The sequence below is a fragment of the Perognathus longimembris genome, chromosome 17 (assembly GCF_023159225.1).
Source record: "Perognathus longimembris pacificus isolate PPM17 chromosome 17, ASM2315922v1, whole genome shotgun sequence".
Taxonomy (NCBI): domain Eukaryota; kingdom Metazoa; phylum Chordata; class Mammalia; order Rodentia; family Heteromyidae; genus Perognathus; species Perognathus longimembris.
In genome coordinates this window covers 19,241,313-19,268,914 of record NC_063177.1, presented here as the reverse complement: position 1 = coordinate 19,268,914, position 27,602 = coordinate 19,241,313, and the positions used below count along the sequence as shown (strand labels likewise).

General features: G+C 50.6%; 1 protein-coding gene across 3 annotated transcripts in view; it reads right to left on the bottom strand.

Annotated features, from left to right (window-relative positions):
• The window catches only part of Sez6 (seizure related 6 homolog), a 46,693-nt gene extending 20,952 nt beyond the window's left edge, over positions 1-25,741 (bottom strand). For 2 of the 3 annotated variants that reach the window (XM_048366204.1, XM_048366205.1), the window contains exons 1-3: positions 25,453-25,741; positions 3,406-4,077; positions 2,882-3,015 (exon numbers count right to left, since the gene is read on the bottom strand). In XM_048366204.1, coding sequence (XP_048222161.1) covers positions 2,882-3,015; positions 3,406-4,077; positions 25,453-25,507 — 861 coding nt within the window. In that variant the 5' untranslated portion in view covers positions 25,508-25,741. The remainder of the gene's footprint in view (positions 1-2,881; positions 3,016-3,405; positions 4,078-25,452) is intronic. The other variant, XM_048366206.1, reaches the window with a different exon arrangement.
• Positions 25,742-27,602: the final 1,861 nt, after the last annotated feature.

Here is a 27,602-nt window from a genome sequence, read left to right as displayed (position 1 = left end):
ACCATGCAGAAGGAATTTATCTGGATCTTTCAAGAAAAGGCCTAGTCCAAAGCCCAACCCCCAACTTAAGCAGGCCAATTTCCTTGGGCCATGGTTCTGATTTCTCATCAGACATGCCTCAGAGCAGGTATTCTCACTTCTAGGAAGCCATCCCTGACTCCTGGCTGGAATTCCCACAGACCTTGGGCTTCTCATCCCCATCCCTACCAGTACTGAGTATTTTGTGGTCATTGCTTATGATTTCTGTCTCCCACAACCAGGAAGGTTTGGATCTCCAGAGGTCAGCACATAGTAAGTTGAGACTTATGTTCATAAAATAAATTCACTTTTCAAAAGCCATTAGTTGCTGAGTGCTGGTGGCTCTTGCCTATAATTCTAGCTACTCAGGAGGCTGAAATCTGAGGATCCTGGTTCAAAGCCAGCCCAGGCAGGAAAGGCCATGAGACTCTGATCTCTAATTAACCACTTAAAAATGGAAATGGAGCTGTGGCTCAAAGTGGTAGAGCACTAGCCTTAAACAGAAAAAGCTCAGGGACAGCGCCCAGGTTCTGAGTTCAAGCCCCAAGACAAAACAAACCACATGACAAACCAAAAAGCGATGATCCTAGGTAATTTCCTTTCTTGCATAGGACTCAGTTTCCTCAGCTATCTTTAAGTATAGGTCTGCGGTATCCTAAGCCCTGAGAGAAGAAGCTTACCCTTACTTCAGTTCTGGCTGATTGGCCTCTTGCTGCTCCCCTGAAGCAAGTGCTGACTCAGCTCTGACCACCCTGTGCCCCATGTCCTCCATTCTAATTCAGGGCATTGAGGATAACAGAGTCCTCAAGGACTCTGCCTCCATGGTGCTGAAGTGGAGGGTGGGCCAGCATCTGCTACGTTTCCTGATGGCAATTTGGGGCTATGGCAGGTCTTCATTTCAAGGTTGCCTGGTAACAGCTTTTGCATTCTGATTTTTTAAAAAAAGGAGCAGCACCAGACAACAGACCTAGGGCTGGGTGAGAGGGTGGGCATCCAGGATGTATATTTGGGCCTGGGCCTGGGCCACGGCCAGGGCAGGGGTAGGCAGAGCCAGCACTGTGTCTTGCCTTATTATCTGGTACCTTTCCCAGTGGGAGCTCCCAGGGCTGGACCTAGCCTGGCCCAGTGGGTTCAATGGGGGTGGTAGGCTTGAGGGGCAGGTGGAACCAGCCTAGGCCTGCAGAGGGGCATCTGCCCCCTCCCACCCTCTTCCCCACACCTGCAGCTGGCACCTTCCACCCTGTGAGCCACAGCCGGTGCCACCTCTCATTAGGTGATGATTTTACATTAATTACCTTAATTAAGCAGCGCTGAGTGCTAATGGCTTGAGGAGGGGGGGTGGCTGTTCCTAATTGCCCTTCCAGTCAGCCCAGAGTGAGGTGGTCCTGGGCCTGGCAGAGCAGGAGCAAGCAGTCACAGGAAAAAGGGGGAAGCCAGGCAGGGGTAAGAGAGACCTCCTCCTGCTCTGCCCTGCCTGGGTCTGGCTCAGAAACCGGGACCTGACTACTCTAGAATGGTACAGCTGGCTGCAGGCCCAGATTTAGATCCAGGGCCTGCAGGAGTTGGGATGGGTGGGAAGCAGGCTGAGCAAGCAGGTAGTGTTGTCATGATCTCCAGACTTCTTCTCGCCCCTTCTTTCAGCCCCTCGGTCCCCTGCCTGATATCCACAGCTGAGAGGAATGTCATTCTCTCTACCTGGGCCAGTCTCTAAGACCCAAGTCAATGTCCTGCCTTCCTCCTTATCTACCCTGAGCCTGGTACTGGCAAGGCACCCCTCAAGGAGTCCACTGTCCAGTCAGGGAGGTGGACAGCTATCAACAGCCAGTAGAAGGGTTAAGATGACAGATGATGCCTGTCAATTCAGAGGCCTCCTAGGAAAATGTGTGTGTGTGTGTGTGTGTGTGTGTGTGTGTGTGTGTGTGTGTGTGCAATTTAATCTGAAAAAAGCATCTACAATGTAGGTAAGCAGAGAGAGTGACCAGAGAGTTGGCCCCTGCATTCCTGGGGAGAGATAGTGGAGTCTGGACTCTTGGTGGTCCTGGGGATGAAGGGAAGAGAAGCAGGTGTATATGAAGAGTTTGTAGGAGTGCCATAGTGACAGAATTTGGGGATGGGCTGGGTGGGACTTGAAGAGGGACAGAGCAAGGCTATGGTATTGCCATGTTACATAGCTTGTAGATGCCATCCACCATTGCACTGTAGTGACCCTGCTTCAGGTTTCTAACCTAAACAGAGTAATGAGCAGATTTTGAGAAACAAAAAGGAAGAGTTAGATTTGTGGGGATGGAGAGGCTTGTGGGACATCTGTGAGAACTTTTGAGCACAAGTCTGGGACTCTAGAGTCCCAAGGGACGCATAAAATGGCCCAAGAGGCCAAAGGCATATCTGGGTACTACCTGGTGACAGAACCTCTGCAACAGTGCCGCCAACAAGCATTTGCTGAGAGATTGAATGTGAATGGGGCTCCATGGCTCTCCGGCCCAATTAGGCTGTCTTGTGTTTTCTCTACTCAGCTTTATAGATTCAGAGTTCATACTCACCCAATCCCCAGCTTATTCAAGACTAGACCCTTCTTCCAGGAACTCCTGAGTTCCTGATCAAAGTCCTAGGTAAGGAAAGTGGATACACTTGTCCTCCTGCTGCCCTCTCAGGAACTGCTGGGAACGAACAGGCAGTAAGTAGCCTTCTCCATGCCCTGATGAGGACCGAATCTAGACATGTTATCCTTCCATTTCCTAGTCCTAGCTCTCAGTGCCCTGGTGCCCCTAGGCATCTCTATATACCCTTACAACAGGCACCTTTCTGGAGAAAGCTCACACTAATCCAGCCACCTCTTTCCCCTTGATGTATCCAGGTCACTCACCTTGATCTCCACACCGTAGCCAGGGTAGACAGAGATGTAGTAGAAACAGTCCAGGCCGACATCAGAGGGTGAGTTGGGGGGTGTGGGGGAATCCAGAGAGCCTTCTGGGCCTGAGAAATTCCAGCTACAGGGGCCTGGGAGGCAGGAGGAGACATGAGGCTAAAGCCTGGCACTGGTGCCACACAGTATGTATGGTAAAGCCCACCTCTAGGGATGTCTACTCCCTGGTTGCAAAAGGGGGACCACCTTATAATGAACACTAATCTTGTCTCAATTCTCAAATAGCTCAGTGAGGCAGACTTTCTTCATGCTGTTTTTACTGTTTTAAGGCTCCGAGGGACATGTTATAGTTGGAAGTATTAGAATTTGAACCTGGGACTGTTTCCAATCTTTAGACCTCCTTTAGCCTGGCCCTTGGTGCCAAAAGGCAGAGCACCTTGGCAGTGTCAGAGACAGAGGCATTTAGGAATCCCATAACTCCCCTCATCCCCACTTCCAGATCTGCCAGCCAGCAGGTAGCTGACCTGGTGGCTGGACTGTGGTGATGGTGGTGGTAATGATGGTGGTGGTGGTGGTGGTGGTCTCCTCGTCGTCCCCTGAAGCTGTGGAGGTGGCGATGGTTCCCTCAATCCCAAGCCCTGTGGTCTGGGACATGACCTCTGGAGCCCATGGCCTGCCCATGTCTCCAGGACCCTCCTGGGTTGGAGTCCATATTCTGTTGGGGGGTGTAGTATTAGGCCTCTCCCCTAAGTGTAGAGTGGGCAATGCCATACTGGGCCCTGGAGGTAAGGGAGCCGTAATATGTAGCCCAGAAGGCTCTGACTCCATGCTCCAAGGTCCCTCCCTGGACTGCGGCTGTGTGGGTGCTGCAGCCATGGCTGGAGTGGGGCTAGTAAACACAGGGCGGTTGTCCTGGTTAGCCAGGCGGGGAAGGGGGCTTGGAGTGAAGGGTGTAGGTGGGTCAGGTTGAAAGGGAAGTGCAGGTCTTAGCTCCTCTTCTGCCGTCTTTGACCCCTCTTGAAGGAATTCCTCCAGCAGTGGGTGGTGGTTGAGCAGCTTCAAAGTGGGGGCTGTTGTGATGAAGTGGACACCTCGATCTGGCTGCTCAGGTGTAGGGGCCGCTGTCAGCTCCCCATCTGTCTCCTTGATGCCTGTGGCTTGCCCTTCCCCCATGGTTGGGGACTCTGAAGAGAGACCTGAAATAATAATGGATGATCAGAGTCTTTTGTGCTATGCCACAGTGAGCACCATCCCACCCAGCCCAGGCAGTAGGAGATCCATCTTGCTTTTGACAGAGAGCCTTGGGATATATGCTCATTGTTGAGAACCACGGAGCTATAAAATTTTAGAGCTGGAAGTGAGATGATATCACATTCTTCAAGGATGGCACATGAGCTATCCTTTCTCCTCCAGCACCCAAGACAGACATTACAAATCGATCAATGCACTTTTTCCTGCTGTTCACAGATTTGACCTCAGAATCCTTCTCAACATGGTATGCCAGGCAGTCAAGATAAGACTAATAAATATTTGCCTTAGCTCAAGGCTTTATTTTACTAATGAGAAGATAGGTCAGAAAAAGGAAAAGGTTTGCTTAATGTCACATGACCAGTCAAAGAGAAGATCAAGATGAGAACCTTAGCAAGAGTGCTTTCCCCCACCACAGTGACTTTTCTGTCTGAAATTATAGTGCAAAAAATTATAGGTCTGGCCATTAGCAAATACTTCACATATTTGAGATTTTATTTTAAATTCCTTCAAGTATGAGTGGCTTTTTGTTAAGGTCCTATGAAGTTTCATTTCTCTCACTTCTCAGAAAATCATTTCTCTTTTCCTCTTTCCTGGTTTTATGCTTCTAGATCAGTAATATGACAAGAATTGCAAGAGCCAAGCTCTGGAGCAAATGTGGCTTCAAATTCCAGATTGATTAGTCTGGGGCTGTGTGGTCTCCAGCAAATAGACTAAATTCTCTATGTTAGTTAGTTTCATTGTCAATAAAATCTCAAAGACTTTCCTGCCTCAGCTGGCTTTATACCACAGTCTTCCAATTTCAGTCTCTTGAGTAGCTAGGGTTACAGGCATGAGCCACTGGCACCTGGCTTGCTGATCAATTTTGATTATTTCTTGCTGAGACACCACTCAGGACTTCTGAATCTCTCTCAATACAGTTATTCAGGCAGCCCATACCTATCAAATAGATAGGTGAGAGAAGATGAAACTTACGTGGTATCTCTGGCCATAGGTATACATGGCTCTATCATTTATGTTGACTTAGCCACATAACTGGAGAGGTGATGTATATTCTGCTTGTGGCCCACTAGGTTCCCTAGATCCCTAGATCCTTAGCTGCCTAAGGTCCATGAATATAAGCTCCAGATTCAGCTCAGAATTTTTCCATTTCAGAGAAGGCTGGCCAGTGATCCTTGATCCCTACAACTCTCAAAATGGCTTCATGAGGACTTGAAAGGAAGTACAACCAGGTGACATAGCAGAGATTGCAAGGAGAAGGTCGGCTCCTCTTTATGTCTGGTGATGGGGCTGTCATTCCACAGGCTCACACCCACTCCATGGATTGGCAGGAGTGAAGAAGTGGCAGATGGCCTACATTCTGTTCAGGAGACCATAGAATCTCTGATGTGTCAGACAAATGGGAGGAAAGAGGAAACTGGGGTTGTGGAGGCGCGTTTAAGTTGGAAGGTTCTCCATTCCTCTGGGTCAGAGAAGACTAGGCAACCCAAAGCCTTAAGAAACTGGGACCAACTGCTATGTCCTGTGCCCACTAAAATAGCCCATCTGTGCCCTGGCATTCATGCCAGGCACCGATATCACAGTGTCCAAACTAGATGCCCAGCCGGGCTCACCCCCATCTCCCAGCCCCACCGAGCAGATGGTCTGACAATGCCAGAAGCCTTTGATCTAAATCAGCGATGGAGGGTTCAGACAGTGCCTGTGATATGCCAGGACAGGGCTACTCTCTTTGCCTACCTCCCAGATGTCACTTAGTCTTTGCCAGGTCAGCAGAGACTATTCTTAGCATGATATATAAGAGAGGAATTCCTGGAGCTATTCATTGCTATGGGTCTCTTTCCAGGACTGCCCCCCCCCCACAAAGATGTGCCTCCCTACCTTCCAGAGTGGGCACTTGGGGGACTCTTTGTTGGGAGAGGGAGTGCACAGGGAACCTGTGATTTGGCAAGTGACCATAGCAGGCACAGCTTTCCTGCTGGCAGCCAGGTAGGTGCTGGGCAATGGAGTGGAGCTAATGGGTACCTCCCGTCACTGTCGATTGCACTGATTGTGTTATCTAGGGGGACTGAGCACTTGGTTAAATGGAATGGAGATAGCATATCAAACCAGCAAATTGATTCCAAAATCAGCTACCACTTGGTCCCCAGTGGGCACCACCCACTGTCAGAGAGGGCAAGATAATCTCTGGGAGATAAGCCATTTCCCAAGGCAAGTATCTCCAGATACCTGTCGACTGTCAGAGGTTTGAGGCCCTGTGATATGTCTTCTTGGTCACAGAGTTGTGACCAAGAGGTCAGGGTTTCCTGTCAGCCTCATCGACTGAGTTCAAGGGGAGAGTGTGATGAAGGGACCAGTAAGAGGAGGTACCCAGCTGGACACTGGTAGCTCATGCCTGTAATCCTAGCTACTTGGGAGGCTGAGGTCTGAGGATTGCCATTTGAAGCCAGCCCAAGCAGGAACAAAACTAGCCCTGGCAAGAAAGTTTATGAAACTCTTATCTCCAATTAACCACCAAACAGCCAAAGTGGAGCTGTGGCTCAGTGGTAGAGTGCTAACCTTGAGCACAAAGAGGTTCAGGGACAGCGCCCAGGCCCTGAGTTCAAGCCCCCACACTGACAAATTTTTTTTTTTTTAAAGTAGGTGCCAGGGACCTGGATGCTCAGTTTCATGGGGCCCTTGTATCAGGCCCTTCCCAGACCTTATATTATTTAATTAACTGTGCGATGGGAACCTTTTTCTTTCTTTACAAAAAACCTGGAGCAACTGGGTGAGGACTTGATCAGTCTCATAGTTCTGAAGCTGAGCATTAACCAGTGTCTGTCTAGCTGCAAGGCTCCTACTCTTTCCAGACAAGCCTGACTAACAGGAAAAAGCAAATGAGCTAAAGGCAGCGAGGCCCACAAAGAGGAATGGATTAGTCCAAGCTCTAGTGCAGCTTAGAAGTGGAGCTGGGGCCAGATCTGGTATCTGCAATTCTATTAAGCCTGAGCTAAGCCCAAGCCCTTTAGAAGCCATCCGCCTGGAACTCAGGGAGCCTTCACTCATGTCCAAAGAGCCTCTGAACTGGAGACCCAAACTGGATCTCCAACACTGTTCAACACTGCCAGGGTCACACAGTACAGACATCAGCTCTGCTACCTAAGTCACCCCTGAAAAGTGCTTTTGTCTCCTCTGAATAGTCTAAATAGCAGTGTCCTGGAGGCTGAGAAAGAGGTCCCCTCAGGGAATGCCTGGCAAGGTCTTTCTCTTCGGTGGGACCACGTTCCCTGTCTGGTGACAATATTATGTATGACCCTGAGCTTGCCATCCATAAAACAAGTATAATCCTGCACCATCCATGTAGATAGAGGGCAGGGAGCCATCTGAAGCCACTCTATGTCCACAGAGGACCGAAGTGGTGACCACAACACTACAGACTTCTATGTATCCACCTGTTCAGTCTACCTGGTGCCTGGACACAAGGAGGTACTGGGGCCCCGTTCAGTTTTCACTTCTAACAGTTCTTCCCTGTCTCACAGGGCTGGAGGCTGCAGCCTCTGAGCAAGTGGAACCTGAGAAACACTCCCTCCCCTCCTCCCTCTCCACCCCAGCTCGCAGCCAGCTTCTTCCACCGAGTGAGCCCAGAGCTTTCTGCAGCCCCCAACTCAGCCCCACCAGTGCCGGGGCCCTGCCCCCCACATTAGCTCTTAAGCTATGCAAATAGACATCAGAGGGAGCCCTGTTTAAAGTATTTAGACGAAATGAAAAAAGGCTTTCATCGGCACTAATGAGCCATTCAAGATGCCTCCCCAGTGGATTCGCTCCCGCTCCGCCTCCTGGCCTGCGCCGCCCCCAGGTGGCCCCTCTGGGGATTGGAAGCCCCTCCCCTTCCTCCCAGCCCCAGTCAGGGCCTCCCAGAGAGGGCTGCCTATGTTTTGTCCTTTCTCCCCAGAGCCTATCACTAAGGGCCCAGTGCCCCATCCCAGACAGGTCTGGATCCATATTGGTAGTGGGGGTGGTGGGGTGGGGAGAGCAGGTAGCCTCTCTTTAGGAAGGATTAGGGCCTCTTCTTCTATATCCAGTTAGGTAGGTTTTATGCTTTGTATAGATGGGTCTATTGAAACTCCAGGAGGGATGCTGAGGATCCCGTCCAGCTTGGCAGGGCTGGTGAATAGTGGAGCTGGAGTCATTATGCAGTGCCAGGGGCTGTGGGATCAGCTGTCCTAGGCAATGGTGCCACTTCAGGATGACCTTCTAGTGCTATTGCTTCTGCAGAGCCTTCTGGACCCCACAGCCAGAAGGCCTTGGGTTCCAATCCCACACACTTGTCTGTGGAGGGAAGATACAGGTCGGTATGGAGGGTTTTCCTACTGACAGACACAGCTGCTACCTGCCAATCCTGGTCCCTATCTTTTATCACTCCCACCGCCCCAAAGAGGTGCCAGCAGCCTCCTGTCATGGTTCACACCTCAGAGACAGGATCAAGGACTAGTAGAGAAGCAGGAGCAGAAAGTTCTGAGATGAGTCCAGGCAAACCCCACACTTTATAGAAGGACCTGACTCCCAGTTTGGGGGACAGGTATAAGGAAGCCTAGGGGATGCCAGGGCAGGGAGACTATTCCCCTGGGTCCTCGAGGTTAAGCTGGTCCAGCATTGGGAGAATGAGAATTTAATGGGATCCATTTATTATCCCATAAAAATTAATGAGTTTATTCTGGAGGTTTCTTGGCCCCTTTCAAGTTTTAATAGGGGATTAGTGAGGGCCTGGCCTTGCAGATCCCTATTTTCCCAGAGTCTGAAGGAAAAAAGAAGCCCCTGAGTGTCACAGTGCCTCGATCCCCCTAAGCCAGAATCTAGTCTCCATAACAATTCCAAGGCCCAGTCCTGCCCCTGTACTAAGGGGCCACAGTGTGATACTGGCAGTGATACATAGGGCCTCTGGAATCCAGTCTGGAAGCTTCTTATTCCATGCACTACTGAAATAATTGCTTTCACAGTGCACAGTATATGAGGTCAGTTTGCTGTTGGCCTGACTGTATTGGTGGTGAAGGCAATGTAATCTTCCAACTACAGACAGGGAAACTGAGGCCCAGAACTGGGATGTACTTTTCCAAGGTTACCTGGAAGCTATGGTAGGTCCAGAATGGATACATTCTGGAGCCAGGCAGCTAGGGCTGGTAGCAGCTGCCATTTACTTCCTCAGTGCTTAGTGTGTGCTGACCAGTGAGTACCTTCATGTATAATTTTTCAATCTGCTCTTACTGGAGCAGGTTGGTTTGTGTGGTTATCTCAAGATAACCTCAGGATGGGCCCAGAAGTGTTAAGTAATTCATCCAAGGTCATACAACTCACAAGAAGCAGAGCCTAAGACTAGACTCCACAGCTCAGCTGTCTGCTGATTCCACTGGCTTTCAGCTATAACCCTGGGCTTCTTATCTCCCCACCAGTCTGGATGCTGCTATCTTGGGGCATTGATGTAGGGAGCTCTGCAGTCTTGTGGTAATGGAGAAGAAGCCCTGTCAGTATGTCCTTGAGGCACAGTTGTTGATGGACACAGTTATACACAGAGACCTCACTTCCCTCTTTTGCCCCATTTGCTCACACTCTTGCTGTGATTTCTCTATTTCTTTATCTCTTCAAACCCTCCTAAACCTTCAAGTTCCAATGCCTGTCACCTCTTTGACGAGCCCACTCTGTTTGACTCTCCTCTACCCACCCCGGGGGGCACTTCTTCATATGCCCTCAGCACATGTATGGCTCATATGGTTGTGTGTAAGGATCCAACATCAAACATCTCTCTTCCCATAGCTCTGTTCACAAATGCTGGTCCTGGTGAAAGGGGTAACCTCAGGGCACACAGTTTTCAAGTTCAGTTTCTGCCTGTCTGCATATTCAGAAGTTACTCTGCTCCCCAAAGTGCCTGGCTCTTGGCCAGCAGGGGTGGACAAGGGCAGGTTCTGCAGTGAGAAGATGGACAGGCAAGCCCTTGGCAGTGCCCCAGCATAGCCCCAATTGACAATTGATGGGGAGTGTCTATTGGAGAGAGCCAGTGGATACCTCCCTCCCCATCCAGTCTACTCTCTTCCTCACCACTGGCTATCCCCATTGTACCCTCTGGCCACCCCCTCTTTCCTTGTCAGTTCCTGGCAGGATAGTCCAAGTAAGGAGTGCACATATAAATGGGCCACCTCCTCTTGGCTAGGTGCCATGCAAAGAAGTAGCCAGTTCCTGGAACTTGAGCCCTTGTCACCTCTGTGATCATCTTATCCCACTCTCATTTATCCAGGAGGAAACTTAGTTCAGGGTTTTTTTTTCCCCAGGCTACACAGCAAACTTGGAGCAGGGCTAGGGCTCACGGTGTTGGATTAGGAAGGCGCCTTGCTCAATGACTACCATCTGTGGCCTGCCTCCAAGGACAGAGCTTATTACTTCCAGAGAGATCAGGGGTAGCTACACTCCTAACATCCTGCATGGATTTGAGGGAGTGACCCAAGGCTTCAAGACTTCCAAGGTTTGGGGTGTTATTGCCAGGCGGAAGGAGCATGGATGAAGGTAATGGGCACCAACCAGGAGTCAGGCTACTTATCCTGATCCTGCCCTTAACATTATAGGCCTCATTCTTCTATATAAGTCATTCCCCCAAACTCAAGCCTCCACATCCCTATCAGTAAAATGGACAAAAAAAATCTGCTTTCATATTCCAGGATCCTGTGAGCCAGGAAGGACTCTGAATAAAACATAGTGAAGGCTACCAGTTGCCAATTATTTACCATGGTGCCAGCAACCACCAGAGCTCTTGGAGGTAGAAACTTACCTGCTTTGATATGCAGGCAGGGCAATTCACTTAAGCCCAGCTGTAAACAGTCCATCGTGGACCCAACCAAAAAGCCCCCAACTTCCTAGACCTAGTGGCTTTTTCATTAACCTCTGTCTCCTTGCTCAGACCTCATATAAGCCTAACCCCAAATTCACCCCATCACACAAACTCCAAACCTGCAGGAAGGTCTGTGCCCCTCACTGGCAATGAACAGTCCTTACCTGTTGGTGATCGAGTCTGGCCTAGTCCTTTTCCATTCTCCTCTATTTTCCCAACAACCCCCTATTTTATAGATGAGAAAACTGAGGCCCAGGGAAGTACAGTCCTCAAGTTTATCATTTTGGATATTCAAATCTGGATTTCCTAGCCCTAGAGCAGCACTGTAGGAAAGATGAGTTATCTGATCCTTACCTTTTGGGCCTGTGGAAAATTGTTACTGGGGTTAGGCAGGGAATAATAACAAGGAGCCCTAGAATTTCTTTATTATTTTTTTTAAAGCTCTCAGGAGTGTCTGGCCTATCAGCCATTCACTGATTATCCATCCACTGATAGGTTACTGTTGCCCACTGGTGATGTTCTCTTCCCAGCCACAGCCAAGCACTGGTGTTCTGTGGTTTGAGTGTTTGATGGGCAGTTTGGGGAGTTCATGCAGAGCCAGCTTACTTGGATTTTGACTTTATGGGTGGAACATTTGGCCTCGTGTGATTTGGCCTGTGATCTGGCTCAGGCTAGGCTCCAGTTGTTCATTTTCCATGGAAACGTCTGCTCTTCCTCACTGCCTAGTCAGTAGCAGAGGGCAAGGTGTCTGGCATGGCTACTACCCCCTAGGCTCCTGGGGCAGTCAGTCCTGGAGCAGCTGCTCAGCCTTGGGACCAGAGAAGGGCATTCACATTTCCAGAGCATGCCTTGTAGGCCAGGCACCTACCTCTTAAGGAGCTATCTTCTGCCTTGAATGTCTGGCTGTCCTTTGTGCTGGAAATCAATATTTTATAGTCTATATTTCATATTTTACATTCAAGGAAATTGAGTCTGAGAGGCAAAGTGGAAAGAAAGGATTTGAACTGATTCTCTTTGGTCCATAGCCTCACATCAACATTTCTCCTGCATTGGTGGAAGATGTGTGTTTTGTATGAGCCTGCGTGTGTGTGTGTGTGTGTGTGTGTGTGCGCGCGCCCGCGCACACACACACACAGGCAAGCCTAACACAGGTCTAAACACATCTACTGGCCACATACCATTACCATTTGTCCCTGTTCACAGATGTCACATCCTAGAATCTCAAGCCCAGAAAGGCCCTAGCTCTCAGAGGATGGGGTGTACTTCTCTCAACATGGCTGCTGTGTCCCCTCATTTTCATTCTTCCCCATTCTCAGAACCTTAACCTGACTCCTTCCCAAGACCACTGGTGGTGGACAGCCCCTTTGGCTCCAGAGGGGCTGCAAGGAAAGAGGAGGGAGGTTTCTATGGGCTGCATTTGGGCCAGCCCTTTTCACTCCTCTGTCCCTTCCTCCTCTGAGTCTGTGACCAAGGGCCCAGGGTAGAAGGAGCTCCCTGCTAACTGCCACGTTCTCCACTTTCCAATTTAAAATCTAATATGGTCTTGCTACTGCAGAGCTGGGGGCTGGAGAGGTGATTAATGAGGCCTCTGCTACAGCATCACCTGCTGCGCTCAACACCTTCCCCTGCAGCCCGGTGTTCCCCCCTCCTGTTTGCCTGCTGGCCTTAGGGACCTGGGGGCCTTAATTCTGCCTGCCCACTGTTTCTGGGGCTGGGCAAGTGGCACAGGAGCTAGGAGCCTGAGGTGCAGAAGTAGAGGTTGGCTCTAATCCCTGAGATGAGCTGGAAGGGGGTAGTATGAACAGGAGGGCTTCCTTGGCATCACCCCCTTACCAGCCTGATCTATAGTATCGCACCCTGTTTATGCCACCTCCCACTACTATGGCTGAAGCAGGGGTCTAGGGAGGCGCGGATGTGGGTTATCAGTTTTTTTTTTCTTGTTAGGTTCCTGTCAGTCAGTTCCATTTTCTACCTCAGATCCCTTTTCCTACCTGCTATGGTATTCAGGAAACAGAGAAGCCATCTGCTGTTTCTAAGGTACAAGTGTGATGAGAGTGTGTAAGGGGCACAGGGCCCTGGCTGGGTGCTCTGGTCACAGCCAACCCCCAGCACCAGCTAGCTTCCACCATCACTTTCCACAAGCAAAGACCGTATTTCTCTGAATGGCAAACCTTGGAAATGTCAGCAGGGATGAGGAAGGCTGTGGCAGCAGCAACTCACTCTCCCTGAGGCCAGTAGCATGGCCAGCTCTGCCTTGTCAGAAGTGAAGTTGGATGCCAGGGTACGTCTAGTGATAAATAATCATCCCCTCCATTTTCTGCCTCTTTCCCAGCTTTAGACTGCTATTGAGGACTGTCCCTCCTAGCCACAGAGCCCAGCAAGACAGGACAATAGATTCATCAGAGGAAGGGACCTACCCCTAGTCCTTAATGTTTGGTGGGATCTGGCTACTCCCTACTCTGGAGGTCAGGGGAGTGTTTATTCTTAGCTGTGGAACTTGAAGAGCTCTGATAAAGATGAGGCCTAATCAGAGCCCTGGCTCTAGAGTGCATGTAGCTTGGCCACTGACAGGCTGTGTGCTGTTGGGCTTTTCTTACTGGTTCTGGGCTTGTTTTCCCCATAGTATTTAGTTCCTGACGTGTGTGTGTGTGTGTGTGTGTGTGTGTGTGTGTGTGTGTGTGTGTTCAAGCCCTGGGGCTTGAACTCAGGGCTTGGGTGCTGTCCCTGAGCTTCTTTGCTCAGGCTTTGCTCTACCACTTGAGCCACAGCTCCACTTCCAGCTTTTTTGGTAGTTAATTGGAGATAACCTCATGGACTTTTCTGCCTGGGCTGGCTTTGAACTGCAATTCCAAGATCTCAGCTTCCCAGTAGCTAGGATTGCAGGCATGAGCCACTAGTGCCTGGTTTAGTTCCTGTCTTTTAAGAGAGTCTGTGGATGGGCAAGACAGTTACAACCTCTCTACTTATTAGTGATGCCCACACCTAGGGATTGATGGAACTTCCTAGAGTGCAGGGGTGGGAGTGGAGGGGGCTCATCATAGAGAAAGACTACTTTCTTTCTGTGTGCTCCAAAGCCCTCTCCTTGTTCTCATCTGCTGGTCAGTATTACTGATCACTGGAGGTCTAGGCTGTGTGTACATACCTCAGGGAATGTTTATGTATGCATATGTATGTGTGTGCAGGCCTGCATGTATGTGAACATGCAAATATGAGCCTATATGCATGTGTGTGTTTGCTATATGTATACAAAAATATGTATGTAGGCATATGATATTTTTCTGTGTGTGCTAATCCTGGGGCTTTGTTGGGGTCAGCTGTATCTTTAAGGGGCCACAGCTGACCTCGGCCTGTCCCTCCCCTTCCTGTCTTTAACAGGAAGAGAAGCCCCTGTTCCTGGGGCTAGCACGTGTGCTATGGTGGAGGGGTACCCCAGGGGCCCATCCTTGGGGGGCTGGACCTCTGCCCACAAAGGAAGTCTCCTGACATCACTTGAGGGACAGCTCCTTGGGACCAATCAGGGGCCCCTCTCTTGTGCCCACCTTTGGGGCATATCTGGGGGGCTCCTCATTTGAATAAACAAGCCCTAGAGGTTTTCTCCAGGGGCCCACGCATCCGTGTTGTTCTTGGCGGTTTTGGGGCACCCTGTGACCACACGCCACTGAGGCTACCTGTGGCCATTGCTCCCATGTGAGAGCGATAAAGGACCACCCAGGAAGGGGTGGACAAGCCCCTTCCCCCCCAAGCGAGGGGAAGTAGAGAGAGAGAGCCCACAGGGCTTGAACTCAGGGCCTGAGTGTCATCCTTGAGATTCTTTTACTCAAGACTAGCAGCCTACCACTTGAGCCACAGCTCCACTTCTGGCTTTTTTTGGTACTTACCAGAGATAAGAATTTCACAGACTTTCTTGCCTAGGCTAGCTTCAAACCTCAATCCTCATATCTCAGCCTCCTGAGTAGTTAGGATTACAGGTGTGAGCCACTGGTGCCCAGCTGGTATATGATATTTTTTGGTACACATGTGTGCCTGCTATGTGAGGGCACAAGTAAGGGGGTGATGGAGTCCCAGAGATCCAGAATGTTTCTGAGTACCTGCTATGCACTGTCTGATGACTCCTCCCCATCCCACATTAAGGAAGTTGTGTCAGAGAGCTGAACTTAACCTGTATGGAGTGATCTAGTTGGGCCTGGGAAGTAAATCCTGGGCATCCTGGCCCTGTTGTGCTCAAGAGATGGACAATGGGATGAGAGTGGGGGTGGGGGCTCTAAACAGAAGGCCTCTGAGAGCAAAAGCAACCTGAGCCAATATGAGAGTACCTCTTAGAAGGAGATTAGATTGCCTCTCTCTTTGGTCCCTTGGTTCAGACACCTCTAAATTATTTGAACCAGTTTCCAGGGAAGCTAGAGTAGTGATAAGGGTGAGCCCCAAGGGTCTAGAGGGTAATGAACTTTAATGGTGGCCTTGGGCAAAAGTGCTTACCACCCATCTGCCAAGTGCAAGGGCAATGATGGAGGAACCTGCATATGTAACTTCATCTGATGTCCTCCTTCTTTTCTGTTTCCTCACCTGCCTTTCTCAGCTTTTATGGGAAGGAGCTCCTGCCTGACTTCCTAATGGCCTGGGAAGAAGGCACTGGAGAGTCCCCTGGACTCTGTCCTTGGGGAGTTGGTAAAGAGAGGGAGGGAAGTCTGGGACCTTCTTTTAGCACCAGGAAGGTGGGATTGAGCTTAACCTTCTCTGGGTTATGGGACTGCATCTGTGGACTTTCCTAGATTCCCTTTACCTTCATGGCATTGTGGGACTGAGTGAGGGGGCTTCACCTGCCCAGCACCCCAGCCTGTGAGACTCCCCAGGTTTGGCCTGTGCTTCTACTTCCCCAGCAAGCCTGCGTGAGGTAGGGAATGGGTACAGAACAGCTAAAAATAGCAACAGCAGCTCCAGTTATGAGTCTCCTTGAGGGGTCAGTGGAGCCTGAGATTGGGAACAAAGAGAATAGAGTGGGTTTCAGGGAGGGGAGGCCAGAGCTAGGGTCTGCTGTGCTTACACTCAAGCCATAGCCCTGGGATGCAGAGACAGAGGGCACAGACACCCAAGGAGAGATAGACAAGCCAGGAAGAGATATACACAGTCATGGCTACCTGCACTTCTTGGGTTCTTTCCAGAACCCAAGGAATATCAGATGGGCCCAGCTGCTCAGCCCTCAAGCTCTCAGGTCTGTCACGTGCTTCAACCTCCAGGGACCTTGCTGAGCTATGTATGTGGACACCTGTAGCTGAAAATGCAAGCTCTTTTCTTCTGTCCCTATTAGTTTCTGCTGTTTAAAGCTCAGAGCAAGGAAGGACCAGGGGCCACTAGAGGCAGCATCTGGTATGCAGGTACAGCAGGGCACAGAATTAAGGCACTAGCCAGTGGCTGGTTGGGGGGGCGGTGGGGGGGGCTGAGGAATCCCACCCCAAACTGAGCAACAGGTCTTTTCTTGGCCTGGACCGAAGGCAGGGAGGGATGGAGAAAGGTGACTAAATTCAGTAGGATTGGTAGGATTAGGGCTTTGCCAGGAGATGGGTGAGGGAAAGAGGAAGAGAAGAGCTTCCCTTGAACATGCCTTGCTTGGTTCTACCTTCATACCTTTGTCTGGAGATGTTAGGGGTTTTTTGATCATCAAAACATGGCTCTATTTCCTCCAGTTTCTCTAACCAGACACAAAAGAGAACTTTATGGCAGGAGACTACCAGCTGCTGGACCAGATGTTTCAAATCACCAGCTCATCTTCTTGCTGGATGTAAATGATATCTAAGACAATGTCTGTCAGAGTAGTGTGCCCATTGAAGACTTTTAGAAGCACCCTAACTTTGACCTTTGTTCCTCCCCATTGTTATAGTCTTACCTTCCTGTTCAGATATGGTAGGGCTGATGCTTGTCCCTGATCCCAGTCAACAGTTCATCCCTGACAACTCAGGCATGGTCCAGCATTTCCAATTGACTACCTTAGAAATGGTCCTCCTGGTACCTGATAGCTCCTCTGGAGGTCTTTTTTCTTCAAGATATTCTGGTCACTAGCCCCTCTAATTTCCTATGATCCTGGTGCTGTTCATGAAAGAGTGGGACTGAAACAGGCACCCTCAAATCCCAAGGAAACTGAGGCACACAGAGATGACACAACTTACCCAAGATCACTCAGTCATCAAGAGCCTGAGCTGGCCTTAAACCTTGAAGTCCTGGCTCTCTGGCCAGTGCTCGGCTATTTGTGTTCTTCCTTTAGGGACTTTTCCCTCTTCCCTGAGGCACAACTTGGCTCCTCACACTGCCTGCCACCCCCACCCAGGCTCTGGGACTCCCTGGGCACCTGCTGGTTTGTGGGACTCAGGCCAGATACTCAGCAGGTGGCTGCCTGGGGGACAAAAGAGCTGGTGATCAGCTGCTAAACTGGGAGGGAGGAGGAGAGAGCAGGAAGGAGCTTGGAGAGGGGCAGAGGAATCTGGGCTGGGAGTGGGAAGGGGCAGGGTCTCCTTCAGTATCTTTAGCTAGGAGCCAGCAAACAAAGAGGAGAAAAAGAACATGCAGATGTGGGGGTGGGGGGGAGTGCCAGGCTATAGCTCAATGATTTTGATTCTAGAGGTTTTTGTTTTTTTTTTCTTTTCCATGGGTCCCTCTCACTAAGCTCTGCTCTCCTAGCCTGATGACCAGCTAGAAGGGACCTGAGGGTGAAGAGAGGAACCTGTGGGAGGAGTGAGAGGTGGTACGCTCTCATGCAGAGTTAATGCCTGGGTGCTGAGATTCTGGCCAAGCTGACCAGGGTAGTAGAGATCCACTGGTTGGATTATACAGTACATTTGATTTGGCAGCAGGTGGGAGGGACTCTGTTCCAGCTCTTCTCTTTCCACCCAGACTCAGCAGAGGTAAGAAGCACATCCAGAAAAATCCCTGACCAAGAGTCTCTTCTCTCTGAAGGCCAGGGAAATTGGTTCAAGTGGGTGTTATTTGACATCACATCTATATCTTATTCAATTAAAATTAGAGGGTCTCTAGTCTAGCTCAGCTTATTTATCGAAAATGAAGCTCCTGCCTGGCACCAGAGGCTCATGCCTATAATCCTAGCTGAGGTCTGAGGATCTCAGTTCGAAGCCAGCCTGGGCAGGAAAGTCTGTGAGACTCTTATCTCCAATTAAAAACCAAAAATGTCAGAAATGGAGCTGTGACTCAAGCGGTAGAGCTCAGCCTTGCAGAAAAGCTCAGGGACAATATCCAGGACTGGCAAAAAACAAACAATGCAGTTTTCCTTCAAACTAGGTTTCTTAAGGTCAGGGCTAGTGTATTTCTACTTTTCAAAGCACCTGAGAGGGGCTTGATGAGAGGGTTATTGAATGGGGAATGAATGAATGGGTGAAGAACCCACATGCTAAGTTCTTTTTTTTTTTTTTTGCCAGTCCTGAGCCTTGGACTCGGCCTGAGCACTGTCCCTGGCTTCTTTTTGCTCAAGGTTAGCACTCTGCCACTTGAGCCACAGTGCCACTTCTGGCCATTTTCTATATATGTGGTGCTGGGGAATTGAACCCAGGGCTTCATGTATATGAGGCAAGCACTCTTGCCACAAGGCCATATTCCCAGCCCCACAAGCTAAGTTCTTGATGCGGTATTTGCTGGTTACAAGAGAGTCATATGGTCTGGGTGATCAGGAAAAGGGGAGCTAGGAGCATTGTAATAAACAGAAGAACCCAGAATGGCATTCCAAGCATGGAAAAATAGCTGAGCAAAACTGTAGAGATTGGACTAAACAAGGTTTACACGGGCTTTAGGATTCACTGTAGCATCCTCACTGCATCTCTCCACTGCCCTCCTTTCCCTGCTACTCAATCCCTGCTCATTTCCTGGCAGAGCTACTTGCTCTTACTGGGCCCAGCCAGGACCTCCCATCTCACCCCCTCCCTTCTTGCCAGACTGCCTGCCAGCAAAGCTTCAGACTCTGCAGCCTGAGACCCGGATTGTTGTTGGAGAAGCAGCAGGTTTGTTTGCTCCCAAACCCTCGAGAAATCTCAACAATCAATGGCCAACAACACTCTGCCTACGGCTGCAGCATCGATCCTCTCCTCCTAAGGCTGGCAGCTGGGCAGCAGGTAGGCAAGGTGGAAGGAAGCTGGGGCAGGCTTGGGCCTTCCCACTTGGGGGCTGGGCTTCAATAGAGGCTGAGGGAGGAGGGGGGCCCAAGATGCTGGGACAGGTTAGACTGGTCCTGTCATTCACTAAAAGGCCTCCAAAGGTAGGAGAGTAATCCAGAGCCACTGACCTCTGGGCCAACATGTTTTATTCCTTTGCTACTAAGGACAGGGTAAAATACAATGCCTGAAACCTGCAGCATTAAGGACTGAGAGTAGGCTTAAGCACAGAAGCAACTGTTATGACCAGAAATGTGCAGAAGAAAGTTAGGAGCTGTTTATGTCTTGAATCTGTCTGGCAATATGAACCTGAACTTGGTCTATAAAAGGCTGGTAATAGTTTCTATCTTATGGAAACGATAGGAGCACTAAATGAGCTAATATATACATATATATGTATATATATCACTTAATAGAGAGTATTGTTACTGCTATTATTATTGCTTGGATAGTGATATTCTCCTGGGTTCCCATCTGCCTGTATTATCCTAGACTAGAAGAGGGGACACAGTGCTGGCTCATGCCAGCCTTCATAAAAGAAGAAGGCATTTCAAATATCCTTACTACTTGTTGGCTGTGCAGCCAGGGTTAAGTAACTTAACTTGTCCAAAACTCAGTTTCCCATCTATGAAGTGGGGATTATTAACCTCTTATTGTGAGTACCAAACAGAAAAATCTGAAAGGCTTAACTTGTAGAGCATGGGATCCTGGGGGACCTGGGTCCCCTCTTACACCTCAATACTTGTTTGTAGCATGAACAAATGTATGAATGGTGGAAGTACCATAGTGTGTGTGTGTGTGTGTGTGTGTGTGTGTGTGTGTGTGTGTGTGTGTGTGTGTGTGTGTGTTGGTCCTAGGCTTGAATTCAGGGCCGGGGTGCTGTCCCTGAGATTATTTTGCTCAAGTCTAGTACTCTACCACTTGAGCCACAGCTCTACTTTTAGCTGTTTGGTGGTTAATTGGAGATAGGAGTCTCATGGACTTTTCTATTCAGGCTGGCTTCAAGCTGCAATCCTCCGATCTCAGCCTCCTAAGTAGCTATGATTCAGGACCGGAGCACTGTCCCTGGCTTCATTTTGCTCAAGGCTAGCACTCTACCTCTTGAGCCACAGTGCCACTACTGGCCTTTTCTGTTTATGTGGTACTGAGGAATCGAACCCAGGGCTTCATACATGTTAGGCAAGCACTCTGCCCCTAAGCCACATTCCTAGCCCAGGGCTTGCTTTTTAAGAATTGAGGAGGTTCTTGGGCCTGAATTTTCATAGTCTAGATTATTTTTGGCTTCTCGCCTCCCCCTACTTTCTGTTCAAGGCAGAACCTAGTCAGAGATGCTCCTAAAATTTCATGCATATCCCACCCTCCATAGTTTCTGAAGCTGAAATGGATGAAGGTCCCTGAAGTCAGATGACAGGGAATTGTTCTTCATTTTTTTCAGTCCTTAATTTTATGCAAAACTTCCATCTAAGCTAGCAGGATGACAGGGGGATCAAGAAGTCAGGACCCTGGCTTAACTCTCCTGATTTCTACCTGTACAATTTATTAACATGCATTTAATGTCTGCCATGCCCTAGGCTCTGTCCCATTGGGGACACAAGCACTGATGGCACTAAGGGATGAGAGGAAAAGCTTTACCCCATAAAGAATGGCCATTAGCACCCTACCCCCAACCCACCACAGGCTGATGGCATGACAGCTTAATTTGTAGAAGGAAAAAACTAAGTAAAGGCTATAATTTACAGTCAGGATAATTGGCCAAGTGTTAGGAAAGAGAAAAAAAATCCTAACATCTATATAAAAATAGTGTGCTTGCTACGCAAACTCAGCTTCAAGATGCAATCCCAGCTGCCATGGGCCCTCTTCTCCATTCCAATCAAGCAGCTGACCCTAAGTTTCTCCCAAATAGACATTCTAGAGCTGCCCAAGATATGTGGGATGAGAAAACAGACTCAGTGTCTTCTTTTCTGAGTTAAATTTTGCTGTTGGGAAGTGCATCAAGCAACCAGGCAAGGGTTTATGACCCAACAAGATGGGTATCTTGATGGGAGAAGCCAAAGAATAGGGATGCACAGCAGCAACCCCTGAACCAGGCTGGATGACAGGTGAGGTGAGGTTTCCCCTGAGATACCTCAGAATAATAGATACCCCATAAATGTGTGCAAAAAGAAAAAAAAAGACAGAAGTGCCAAATAAACCAATGCTTGAAGCCTGAGGTAGAGTGGACCAGCATGAGGTAGGTTAGTCCTGACAGAAAAGAATTTCAGGCAGATAGAATGGCAAGATCCCAGGAGCCGTTGAGAACTTGGCTACTTTGTAGAATTGATACTAAAATTTCTTTGGCCTGACTGTATTATTAGTCATCTTTCTGGCATGGTTGCTTCTTGTAGGAATTGGTCTTGAAAACCTCTTAATACCTACTTTCTACCTATGAACTTCAGACCAGAGCCAGTAGCCTCTTTCAGGGACCTCCTCCTTATGGGACCTAGCGTCCCATTTCCTGAGAGGCCATTAAGCTGGGAACCCAGAAATCTGCATGACTTGGCAAATCCTTTGAGGCCCTGACATGCTCCTAGGTTTGCCAACCATGAATTTGGTGTAACTTTACAATGATGGTTCCAGAGCCTGGAAATCCAGAGAGGCAAGCACCTCTGAGGCTACATAGAAAGCTGAACTCTTAACCAGCTGGGTCAAAGGTTCCTTCACTAAAGTTACCTTTGTCTACAGATACATTTCTGGGCCCTCTTTCCAGTTTGGAGGAAGAAATACTGATCGTTCCATTTGGGTAGGGAGGTGGGATTCCTGAACTAAGTCCAGCCTGGCAGATGGGTTTGAAGAGGTAAGGACAAGAGTGGGGAGAAGCTGGAGGGCTTGAGGCTGGATAGAGAGAGGAGGTAAAAAGGTAGGCTCTCTGATATGCCTTCATATTCAGGCAGCCAAGTGGGAGGAGGGAGCATGGAAGTTTAGTTTCTAATTAAGCCCAATTCCTGTGTCTTCTTGCTCCCTATTAGTGCCCCCACAGCATCCCCAAGGCATTTTAAGCTGCCACCCTGCTGAGAAGGCCGGGATGGCCGCCAGGGCCTGACAAGCTTGATGTGCTTAGGCCCACGAGGGACAGGGACAAAAAGCCAATTCAGACATCCCTCTCCTCTCCCTAGCAGTCTCTAGATCTTCTAGTCCCCATAGAAGGCCAGGGTGGCTCTGGTTCTACATGTTCACCTCTGGAACTCTTGAGTGGACTCCAGCCTGTCTCCCCAGGGTCCTTGTCCCTAGTCCAGCTTCCTGGCCCTCAAATGCTGAGCAAAGCAACAGAAAATAAGGGTGGCTTCTGCAGGTGACCCCAGACTCAGGAATGTGCTTGTCAGAAGCCAGCATCAACAGTGAAAGAATCAGCCGGAAAGCCCAATTGCCATTTAAGGTTAAGGCAGTCCGGGTTCGTTAACCCTTACAGCAGTGGGAATCCTGGAAGCCAACTCCCCTTTCCTTTTCTCTCCTTCCTCCTACAGGCCTTTTCTCTTACACACTGTCCAGTTTCTGGCCCAGTGAGTCACAGAAACTTGTTGTTTCTAGTCCCCCTCTTCCTGGATATGCTTCTCAGGCTCAGAGAGGTGTTGCTGAAGGTCCAAGGTCACACAGCTATTGAGGCAGTCTCCACCCCTGGAGACCTAATCCCACTCCTGTATCAGCAGCTTCTACCTTCACAACCTCCCCAGGCTACATTCACACATGCAGAGTTTAATTAACTTTATTGATATTCAGAAATTAGGAGAACGACTAAAGGTAATTGCTCATTAAAAATCATTAAACTGACACAGCAGGCCCAGGCAGGCACAGCCCCTCCTGTACGGCCTTCTTCTCCCCACTGTGGCAAGATCTCCCCAGTCCAGCCCCAGGTTGGGAGGACACCCCATGGTCCACAGTGCCCCTTACATGTGGGACCAGTTGCACTAGGGAGACAGCAGAAGGGAACAGGGGAGTGAGCCTGTGGGGTGGGGAGCTTTTCTCCTATCTCTACAGCCTCTAGGGCCTCTGCCTCCCAGGACTCCTGCGGTTTCTGGGCTGCGCCTGGTTGCGTCCTGCAGCCTGAGTCGCAAAGCTCTGATGAGGTGTGCAAGGCTGGGAGGCTGCGGGATGCACCGCCCTGACAGCAAAAGCTCAAAGGCTTTTTGCAACTGGAGGCTTTCCTTCGCTGAAGTCAGTGAGATGGGCAAATGAACTGCCTCTGGACCAGAAGACTCAATACCCTAACAACTGGGGCTTTGCATGGTGGCTAAAGAGGGAGGGGCCACTGGGCCCACCGACTGGGGCAGGGGTGCAAGCTCTATCATTGGCAAATTTGGGCTTCCTCTTCTCCTTTGAAGAAAGGAAATAAAGATTTTTCTCCAACAGCTGAATCTCTAACCTCCAAAACCTCTGACAGAAGACCCTCTAGACCCTGGAGATCCTCACACTTCAGAGGGACATTTGCTGGGGATACATAGAGTTCCAGTCCCAGAGTGCTCTATGCCTGCAGTGGTGGGTTCGATGGCCTCTCATTCACACCAAATTTCCTCTTGGAGACCTGCAGTCTCACTCCAATGGGCAGGAAATCCTCTGGAAGAGGCTGTACCCACACCTCTGTGGCCTCACGCTTGCTCATTGCTGAATTCTCACTCAACATTCATACCTCCCTAAGCAGAGACACTGTAGGACCTGCCACTCCAGACACACGGGGCCTCAGTGGCACTCACACTGAAACACCCTCCCCCCCATAAGGACTCAAAGTATCTGCCAGGTGACCCAGCCCCCATGTCCCAGAGAAGGGAAGGTGTTTATAGAGTGAGGACATAGCCAGACTCCATGTCCTGAAATCAGAGGGACATCTTGGATTGCTGGCTATGGGGCTTCTCCTGGCCCCAGCATGTCCCTGGGGTGGGGCTTGCAGGATTCTTCCTGCTTCCCGCAACGCGATCTCACCAGTTCCAAGTTTCCCCAGCAGCCGGGAGGACCCGGTGTGGGCTGCCAGGCGGCTGTGTGAGGATAGGGGGACTCGCTTGTAAGTAAATAGAGCTAAGCGGCTCTGAGAGGAGCTTCCACGCCTAGGGAGCCATAGAGAAAAACAAACAAACAAACAGAACCCGAACTCGTTCTGTCCAGGGGCCGGAGCTATGCCGTCCTGACTCCCGACACGGGAAAAAGATCAAGCGCCAAGGTTAAAAACTACCCTTTCCTACACCCTCCACATCAGGCCTAGAACCAGATGGCGAGGGACGGCGGGTCCCACCTCCAAGTGCAGTTTCGTTCAGTGGGGGAAGAATCGAGCCTTCTTCGAAGACAGCTTGTTCGAGCCGGAGGACAGGTCCATTCAGATCCCCAAACCTTCCCTCTGTGGAGCACAGAGCCCCCTCACCCTTTCTCCGAAACTCTCTTCCTACCTACACCGAGGCTAAGCTTCCCTCCACCCAAGACCGACGAAGTTGGGGATTTGAGTCCGCGCTAGAGGTGCTGGGGCACAGAGTGGGGAGCCAGTGCTCCCGAGGAGAGTCAGCCGTCGTGGGGCGCGTGGGAAGCCGGCGGGAAGGCCGGCCCGGGCTGAGGTTGGGCGCTCGGGATGTGCGGGTGCACACGGGCATGTGTGCGAGGAAAGGATTTCGGGGAGGACAGAGTATATCCCAGGACCACATCTACTTCAGCCCCAGAGCAGAACGACGACCTGGATAAGAGGGCCCCATGTCTCCAGGACGGGGCTCTAGATTACGAAGTTGTGACAGTGATAAGGTGGAAGGAGGTGAGCGGAGCGACGTCCCAACTAGGGGTCCGGCCACCTTCGGCCCAGTTCCTCCGCAGTGAGGACAGGGAAGAGGCCTCGGAACGGGCGGCAAAGTCGTGGGAAGTTTGTCGGGGGGGCGCGGGGGAGACGGGACCGCGGACCGCCCGCCTGGCTGTCCCGACTCACCGCCCCGCGCCCCCCGGGCCCTCGCCCCGCGTGCGCTCAGGCGCCCTAAGCCGCCTGGAGTGGAGCGAGGTAGCGCGCGGGTGAGCGCGAGTGTGCGGGGAGGGGGTGGCGTGATGAATTGCAGCAGAGAAATCCCATTAGATCCGGGGAGATGATTAAAGGCGAGGTCTCGGCCAGGCGCGAATGGCGGGAGCCACGGCAGCTTCCCGCCGGCGGAACCCGGCGCCCCGCCCGATCCGGCCGGCGCCTGGGGCAGCGCGGCGCAGCCGGCGGGACGTGGTTCTCCGGCCGGACAATCGGACGCGCGAGGCTGGCAGCCGCGACGGTCCTCCGTGCCTATCCCCGGGACTCCGCCCCCGCCCCGGACCGGTGGCTGGACGCCGGGGTCCCTTACCGTGAGCCGGGAGCGCCAGCAGCGAGGGCAGGAGCAGCAGAACTGCGAGGTGCATGGTGCTGGCTGGGGCCGCGCCCCGGGTAGGGGGCCGCGGCGGGAGCGCGGGAGGTCTCGGCGAGGCGTGGGAACGAGGGGGGTCGGCCGAGCCGGGACCGGAGGAGGAGAGGGAACCGGGCCGCCGCCAGCGCCGCCAGCGCCTGACAGAATCAGCACCACGGCCAGCGCCTGGCGTCGGCGCCGGGGATCGCCGCGCGGGGCTGGGGGCGGGGGCGCGGGAGGAGCGGCTTACCGTAAAGTCTCAAGCAAAGGCGCAGAGACCCGGCGGCAGGATCACAGGCTTGGGGGGCCACCGCCAGCTCAGAGGAAGGACCGCCCTCCTCGCGTGAGCACACAGTCCCCTCTCTTCAGCGCTGCCCACGCCCAACCGAGCCCGGCCGAGCCCTCTCGCAGATTAGCAACCCGCCAAGTGGTAGGCTCTAGCCCGATTTTCCACCGGAGAAGGCAACCTGCTTTCCACCTTTCCCCATCCCATCCTGGTACCCGAAGGCACCAAGGGTGAGACCTGGGAAGACGTCCAGGAGTAAAGCAGCTGATGAGGACCTCGTGCCCTAGTGACAGATCCTTCCTGGGCCGATAATGAAGATGGCTTTTGAACGTACAAAGGACAATAAATTATTACTTTGCGCTCAATAAATGCCAGGGCTCCAGGCAGCTGCATCAGCAGCAAACTGTGCTCACAGAAAAGCTTAATTATCCTGATATTATAGTTAAAAGCCAATGGCACTTGTGTCCTGGGGAGACATTCTCCACTAGGCAGGAGGCAACCCTGGCCAAGCTGTGGGGAGCTAGAGGTAGCATTCTAGTTCCCCATGAAGCCTTGCATCTCTAGAGCCTGCCTCCTCGTCCCTTCTGTGGAACCGGAGTAGCCACAGTGACAGTCAGTTGGCACCGATCCTTCCATTCTTAAAAAAAAAAAAAAATTAGCATATATTAGTTGTACATGGGGTTTCATTATATTTCTATATATGTGTATAATGTACTTTGTTCAAATTCATCCTTTGATTTACAGCTTCTTTTTCATGCCACTACCTTCTCAGGCTACTGGACCTAGTGGAGAAAAATGAGATAGGCATGAGGACAAAGTGTATGCAAGGCTATATTACTTTATTTTTTTGTGTGTGTATACTACTACTGATTTTGCAGTGCTAGGAATCAAATCTAGGGATGATTTAGGTGGAGGTTGATTTAGAAGGAGGCCCAAGGGAGTAACCAAAATGATAAACCATTCAATGACATGGTAAAATAAGCATCCAGGTCTCTGTGGACTGAGAAGCCCCACTGAGTCACGGGAGACTGAAGGGATTAATCACAGAAGTGCCATATACTTGAGGTTGCCATTTAGACCCAGACAGCCATGGTTGGACTCACTAGGAGAGCTTCAAAGAGGACAATAGAACATTTTCATGAGGCCAATGCCGTATTCCTTGTACATACAGTAGGAGGGAGGCTGAACACTCTGAGGTCTCTGAAAGGAGGGCAGTTTTGTGTTTAGTTCTTTTCACACCAACGTGGCCCAAACTCCAGCCATTATCTAATGTCCTTCTTGACCTCATCCTGGAAATAAGTGGCAAAACTTCTGCTCTGAAGTTTTATTCCTCAGAGAGTCTTTTGGTCTTTATGTTCCTCATAGTCTATCAGCTCTGCTTCTCAGCTTCTCTCTAGATCCTCTCATGGGTGCTGGGGAGCCACCTTGACTGCTGTAAAGAACCTCAGGCAGCAGGCAGGTGGTGTGTAGAATTAGCCAAGGGAGATGCTGGAAGAAGATTTTTGAACAATGGTTTTGACACACTGAGGAAAAAGAGAGCAGTAGCAGAGGGATTGCCAAAATGGGAGGCTTTGGCAAAAGGATTAGAAGTAGGAGGAAAAAAGCAAGAAAGAAGGGGCAGAAGAGAGAGAGGAGAGGAAGGTAGCAGACACAGAAATAGAAGATTCCATGGCTAAGGAAAGTTTGGGAGAATAAGAGCAATAATAGCAAGTTTCCTTTTGACCTCCTTGAAGATATCCCAAAGGTTCTCCCAGATCTCGGGCATCCTCAGAACTGAGCAGCTTGGGCCTTAGTGTGTGTGTGTGTGTGTGTGTGTGTGTGTGTG